We start from the raw sequence: 7,943 nt of genomic DNA, 5'->3' as shown, positions 1-7,943 counted from the left end.
ATAAACAACTATTGGGCCTTGCCCACTGCATCGGACCGAGTCCGGAAACTACATCGGACCGAAGTCCGGAACTGACTGGGACCCCGTCCCCTGCATCGAACCAAAGTCTTGAACTAACTGCATTGGACCGAAGTCCGGAACTGACTAGGACGCCGTCCCTTGCATCGGACCGAAGTCCGTAACTAACTGCATCGGACCGAAGTCCGGAACTGACTGAACATAGCATAGCATAAACATATCAACTAGCATGAATACATATGTTGCATACTGCATCGGACCAGAGTCCGGAACACATAACACAAAACATGCTTGAATCACAAAGACATCACGCACTCTAACTACTGCATCGGACGAGGTCCGGAACTACTGCTAACTAAATGGTCCGGCATTGTGTCCGTAGACCCGTTCTTACTGGAAGGAAATTCACCTTGCAACGCTGACTGCTTAGATGCTAGATCTGAAACTGTCTGACTGCTGCTCCGGAACTCCCCGTCTACAAATCCCATAAACACTAAATCAAATAATGATAACAAATCTTAGGGTAAAATGACTATTTACCCCTGGACAAGTCAACTTCCAGGTCAAAGTCAACTTTCAGTTGACCAGACTTGCCGAGTTGGACCGCCAACTCACCGAGTCCCCATCATCCATTCCAATCCTCTACTCGCTTCTACTCGTCGAGTTGGGCAAAGACTCGACGGGTTCTTCTTCGATACTAACATCAAGTCTAATCTTCATTCGACTCGCCGAGTTGTATGAACAACTCGTCGAGTTCCCTTTCAAAAGAAGAACACACCCAGTCTTTGACTCGGCGAGTCGTATGAACAACTCGTCGAGTCCGACTGCTTCCAGATACAAGTCTTAACTCACTGAGTCCTTACTCTACTCACTGATTCACCCTAAACTCTCAAATCGGGGAAAAACCGAGGACTCACGATTCGACTCGCCGAGTCCCAAGCATGCCATTTCTATACAGTCGATTTCTCTTGATTCCTAAGCATCCAATTCCTAGATTTGGGCTCCTAGGACTGATTTCACACGTAAAGTTTCAAACTTTAAGTTAATGCATGCTCATAATAAGCTAAAATACCCTATAAGGAGCTAAAAGAGGAGATCTAGGTTTGGAATGGATGTTTAGCTCAATAAAGGTGGCAACCTTGAGCTTAAGGAGTCCTGAAATGCTTAGATCTGAAACCCATTCATCTTAACCAACCATAAATCGACCTCAAAGTCTAGAAAATGCTCAAAAATAACCCTAGCAAGCTTTTAAGGAGATCTACATAATGACAAGCAAAGATTTGAGCTTTATACCTTAATGGAAGCTGGAATGACACACAAAAAACTCAGATCTTCTTTGCTTCTCTTGAGAACCCCACTTCTCTCTTCTTCTTCTAACTTCAAAATGCATCAAAATCCTCCATAAAATGAGAAATACTCCAAGAATGCTTAAAAGGAGGCTAGGATTTAGTAAGGGACGTTCTGAGGGTGATGGAGGTTGGTTTGGGGCGCAAACTGATGTTTAAATAGGGTGCAAACCCTTGAAATTAGGGTTTCATCCAGACTAGCAGACTCGTCGAGTCCAAAAATATGGACTCGTCGAGTAGCCAGCTTAAAACACGGGCATAACCCATCCCTACTCGACGAGTTGGGGTACAGACTAGTCGAGTACCCCTCTAGAATTGAAACTTACTTTATTTAAATCACATACCAGAAATGGGGCATTACATAACTTGTATCCAAAATTTTGTTATTCTTCAAGAATTTCATTAAATCAAAATATATATTATTTCAGAATGTCTATTCTTGTATGGTTCAATCATATTTGTTATTTTTCAATATATTTATAAACATATTCCGTCAGAATTTTACGAATTAAGAGAATTATCATCCATACAATCAGATTTTTAATATTAATAGAATCTATTTTCCCTTAAAATATGCAAATTTATGTTATTAAATCTATATTAATTGACTAAAATACCCTTCTAGTTAGAATAGATGGAATTTTTTAATTATATTTAATTCGATAATATGTAATAATAACTTACTTAAAATAAGTAAAATTGATTGGCCCACATTTATTCATACAATAACACAATAATTAATTTGAATAGAATAACCTAAGCTTATATATATATATATATATATATATATATATATATATATATATATATATATATATATATATATATATATATATATATATATATATATATATATATAAGAATAATGTGGTGTATTATGTACTCGTTTTTCATATCTTTACGTTTTTATCAAAACGTTGTATGTAAAAATATACGAGGTTGGTAGTAAAGTCGTTTCATGTATTTAACACTTTTCGTAAGAATAGTAAATAAATGTATTTAAATGTTTGCGTTTTAACGTAAATTTTCTTGTGTGTTACTTTTATCCCCCCTAAAACATAGAAAAAGTTTTAAAAAATGTAGGGGTATGAACTCACCTTATGCGTGTTTGCGGCTAGAAAACGATGATCTTCGAGTTAGATTACGTGACGGTGTTTGAATCCTATGAATTTTAAACACATGATAATGTGTGTAAATTAGTTAAATTATTAAGAACATGTTGTAAAACACTAGATAATAAGAAGTATTTACAACAAATATTTAGGAACTATCTTGAAGAATTTGTTTACTGGGAATGTTTGAAGGTGAACTTAGAGAGAAAATGAGCTTGATCTTTTGAGGGAATATGTGATGAAATTGTAGGTGAACTTGGAGTGAAAATGAGCTTGATCTTTTAGAGAATATGTGATGAAATTGTTTAACTTTGAATGAGGATGGTGAAGGAGTTCTAATTGTGGTTTATAAAGGAGGATAAGAGGTGTAAGAGAAGTGACATGTACGTTGGAATGTGTAATATATCACATTGATAACTTAATCCACCAAACAAGTGGCACAATATCTAGATATTTAGGAGGGTTTTCGGCCTAACTATGGGTGATTTCGGTCAAGGCATGACCGAAATCATCTTGTACACCACTCACAATGTAGATTTCGGTTTTAGTATTACTCAAGAAATAGATTTTGGTCCATGCAAGGGTGATTTCGGTCTTAATGGGCCTTCAACATGTGTTTTCGGTCTAGACGGTATTCATATGAGGGTGATTCCGGTCCTAGTCAACCGAAATCTCAAAGATAAAGGCCTTACAACCGAAAACTCAAGGCATGGCACAAGTACATGCTTTAAGTCCTAACTATTTGACTTTTGTTGACTCCTTTGATTCCTTGATGGTTTGTTGACTTTATTTGACTTTCAAAGGTTTAGTACAACATAACTTTCAAAGTGTATATATATTAACTTATATAAGCATGCTCTCTTGGTTTTCAAACTTCTGTTGCATCAAGTTACGTTGTGAATTCAATAGTACACGGTTAGAATTTAGACCTTGCTTGTTCTAAAATTTTCCAGTTGTCACACATCAATGTCTTCAACTATGACTATATAATGATTCAATTCAAGATGATGGAAACAAAGACTAATTTGATATCTATCTAACGAACCGGTTTTCATTTTCACAAAAGATATAAAATCACTATAACTAATATACTCGGAAAATATCAAAGCGAATTCAAAAATACATCCCTATGGACATAAATATTCAAGATTTGTTTCCACAACTTCCCACCGATTACAACGCAAACCAAATATTCAATCATTTTATTAGAGAGTTTTTAAACAATTTTTCTAAAGAAATAACAACTAAAATGATAATTTTTTGCAAGACTTTATATATAATATGGTTGTTTCGTAGTCAAACCCTATCAATTTCTAAGTCAAAATAAAAAACAAATAAATAAATAAATTTGTGCAAAATCGCAGATGAACTAAGTTCATCTGCGATGGTAGTGTCGTGTGAGGGAATTTATAACGGAAAAACTAAAAAAAAAACATTTGCAAATGTACAACTATCAATGCATGTTCACGCTTTAAACATTTGTATATTCACAGATCAATGACCAAAATCACAGGTGACTCTAATCCATCTGCGATTTTGATGGTTATTTATGTAATGTTAAGTTTTTTTGGCTATGTTATGCAAAAAGGTAATTGACTATTTTTGTAATCTTCTCAATATATATTTTTTTTCAAAAACACCATTTTGATCAAAAACTCGAGTTGGCTTTTAAAAATACAGTCTTTTATAAAGATTATTGGCTTTAAAATGATAATTCAAAATAGTGATTAACTTTTTTTTCATGTTTAGTCATCTTTTATTACCATATACCATTCAATTTGATATTGTTGACATATTGCTCTTGTGATCGGGTATTATAGGTTTTTTTTAGAACGGCGGAATAAAATAAGACTAGCAAGAAGCTAGAAAGAGAATTACATCAAAATAGTAGCAGAACTAGGATTATGAAGTCAAGAGGACCAACTAATCTTGGCTTTACTACACCTACTAGAAATCCAAACATAAGACTTATGAACAAGATCATCAAAAATCATAGATTTCTTAGGCATATCCGCTCTGAAAATCACACCGTTCCTGAAGTTCCAAATGCACCAGAAGGCAGTCAAGATAACAGCATCAAAAGCTTTGCGCTGACCAATACGCCAGATGCTAGTGTCAGCCCATTTGAGAAGAGAATCCACAGTCAACTGAGAAGGGCAGTTAACACCCCCACCAAATCGCAATACGGGACCATAGAGCACAAAATTCAGAGCAATCAGCAAAAATATGATCAACACTCTCCACTCTAGAAGAACAAACAGGGCAAAGAATAGAATCCACCATGATGCCCCTATATGATAGGCGTTCTCTAATAGGGATACTAGACAATCTAATTCTCCAAATAAGAATGTTAATCTTAATTGGAACCCAATTATTCCAATGGGTTGAAATACCTCCGTTATTAAGCGTATAGCCATCCAAGAGTCTTCGAGCCTAAGAAATAGAAAAATTGTCTGACACATCAATAACCCAACCAAGTCTATCTGGGACCGGCCTGAGATGGAATTCTTGTAAGAAACGAATAAGAGTACTCCATTGTTCCTGTTCCGCTCCACCTCTAGGATCACGTCTAAGAGTATTAATACCCAAACCCAAGGACAACCTATCTGAAATAGAAGCATGTTTATGTAGATCCAGCGCATAGATTCTAGGGAAAGAGACAGACAGAGGCATATCATCTCTCCAAACATCGTGCCAGAAAGAAGTGCGAGTACCGTCGCCAACTCTAATAGGGCAAAGGGATTGAAGATCAATATCTTTCTGGCGTAACTGAGAAAACATTCGAACGACCCCTCTCCAAGAACCATGGCCAATAATAGGGTATCTTAAGTTCCTGCAAGCACCATCCAAACCATATATAGATTTTATCACTCTAACCCAAAGAAGATCAGGGCAATGATAAAACCTCCACCACCAACGAAAAATCAAAGCTCTATTAAAGGAGAAAAGACTACCAATCCCCAAACCTCCATCATCTCTGGAAGTTAAAACTCTGTCCCATCTAACCCAATGCATGCGACGCTCATCAATATCAGCACCCCAAAAAAATCTTGCCCTCAAGCTTTCAAGAACCTTCAAAACCGAAATAGGAGCAAGGAAAGCAGACATCAGGTAACTCCCTAAAGAGCCCAGGACAGACTTCACCAAAGTAAGACGACCTCCAACCGAGAGACGTTTAGCCTTCCAGTTCGAGAGTTTGGAACAAAACCTATCAATCAAGGGGGCCCAAAGGGAGTTTCAAGTCATAGGCTGACCTACCGGGATACCAAGATGAGAAAAAGGGAGCATAGAAGCTGCACAACCAATCCTGTTAGCCACCACAAGAATATTGGAAAAAGAAATTCCAACACCAATCAATTTACTTTTAAGTAAGTTGATTTTAAGCCCAGAAGCTAAATAAAAACATCTCAGGATACGAAGGAGACGATTGGCGTTCTCGGGATCCCAAGGAGTAATCAACATAACATCATCTGCATAAAGGAGATGTGAAATCTCAATTCCAGAAATAGAGACCCCTCTAAGAGCATTCCCAGCACGAGCCCTCATTAGAGCAATATGAAGACCCTCCATAGCCAAAATAAACAAAAAAGGGGATAAGGGATCACCCTGTCTCAACCCACGGTGAATTTGAAATTCACCAGTCGGGGAACCATTAACCAGCACAGAAGCCCTACCAGTCGACAAAAGCTCCTTAATCCACCGACACCACGTGGACCCAAAACCCATAATGGACATAATTTCCAATAAGTAATCCCAAGATAAGGAGTCAAAAGCCTTCTCAAAGTCGACCTTGAAAAGCATCAAAGGGTTATTGGAAGACTTACTCCAAGCATAATATAGGTTACAAGGATAATATATGAACAACTTCAACAAGTTGAATGATACATAATATACAAAACAAATAAATAAGTAAATAAACTAAACTAAACTAAACTAAACGTGGACAAAAACAAAAAGTTCATTATCCTCTTGAGTTATTTTCAAATAAAAAACATTACTACAAAAATTAAAATAAACAATTATAATTTTATATTCATAAATTATTATTAATTCAAACATTTTAATGGTATTTTATGAAAAATAAATAAGTAATTCGTTATTGTTTTATAGTATATTTAAATCAATGATACTTTATAAGCAAAATAAATACTTCGTTAATTTGTAAAATTAACACTTATAATGATAGTTATGTTTTAAGTAGGCTATTTTACCAAACATTGATGTAATAATTTATTATTTTTTTTTTATAATAATTTAAGAATAAAAATATCTAAAGGATATCATAAAAATGGTCGCATTCCAAAACGTCTTTATTGTTTTGAGCACCTTCTAGACAAATAGTTGCAATGGTGACAGATTTAAAAACCTTGTCTTTAGTAATAGATTATGCTTTATGAAACATTTTTTTGTTGACGAAAAATTGTTTTGAACTTACATATGGAAATCTAGTTTTAAATTGAATTTGTAAGAAATAGCTAGTTAATTTATTAAAATCTCCTTCTACTTCCCACACTTTTGCTTCCAAGTCGAGGTAAACCGTAATGTTACTCGAGATATATTTGATTCTTGGTTTGATGGCAATATGTCTTTAGTTGGTGCAATTATATTATAGATGTATTCGGTACGGAATGTTTGAGAACTTCTAGCGTTTGACAACACGTTCCGTTTTGAACAGAAAGTCTCGTTTGGCGCTACAAGCTTCTAGCGTTTAGTTTAAACAAAACGCTCCGAATCCAAATGCTACTTAATGTAGCTTTTAGCAAAACGCTACAAGCTACAAGCTACCCGCTACCTGCTACAAGTTACCCGCTACCAGCTAGTTTTTCCGAACACACCCTATGTACCGTAACATGTGTCATAATGATATGATAGGTCCTTACACTTAAATAAATGTAATATGGTCCGTATGACATTTTGTGTATAACTTAAGGTACTAAATTTGTGTGTTTTTATAGCTTAAGGTATAATTGATTAATTAAACACATAATTATGAGAGAAAGCTATGAGTGGAGTATGACTTGATTCATCTCATCTAATATTCTCTCTATATAAACAACATAATCTTGTATGTATTTCCATCATCGGATTCGTCAATTAGTCATGGTTACGTGAAGTGAAAAAAAATTATTAAATCTCTGTCCTCAAAATCAAGGGGATGTCATCTTGGGCTTTTGATATTAAGTTACTTGAGTGTAACAAGTTTTGTCGGTTTTGTCTTTGTGATAATCTTTGATTCGTTAATGCCTAAAATTTGCCAAATTTTATTTTTATTTTTGCCGTTGTTACAAATCTTTTATGTTTTTATCCCAAGTATGTTTTTCAAATTAAAAATAAAAAAATAAAAAAAAAAAAAAAAAAACCTTAAGTTTAAAGATCTTTTATGTTTCTATTCCCTAAGTATGTTTTTCAAAATTGACGTAAACGTCCTTAAGTTTATCAAATTTTGTTGATCTTGTCACTAGAAACA

The 7,943-nt window shown here is 34.9% G+C and overlaps 1 protein-coding gene across 1 annotated transcript; it reads right to left on the bottom strand.

Annotated features, from left to right (window-relative positions):
* Positions 1-4,909: 4,909 nt before the first annotated feature.
* Positions 4,910-6,202, bottom strand: LOC128132862 (uncharacterized). The gene is made up of 2 exons (XM_052769856.1): positions 5,735-6,202; positions 4,910-5,656 (listed from the first exon to the last, which is right to left on the bottom strand). Exons 1-2 carry the CDS (start codon positions 6,200-6,202, stop codon positions 4,910-4,912), a joined length of 1,215 nt encoding a protein of 404 aa, XP_052625816.1.
* Between the last annotated feature and the right edge of the window lie 1,741 nt (positions 6,203-7,943).

The sequence above is a fragment of the Lactuca sativa genome, chromosome 3, assembly GCF_002870075.4.
Source record: "Lactuca sativa cultivar Salinas chromosome 3, Lsat_Salinas_v11, whole genome shotgun sequence".
Lineage (NCBI taxonomy): Eukaryota > Viridiplantae > Streptophyta > Magnoliopsida > Asterales > Asteraceae > Lactuca > Lactuca sativa.
The sequence above is the reverse complement of the archived record's forward strand: the minus strand, read 5'-3'. Positions and strand labels throughout refer to the sequence as shown.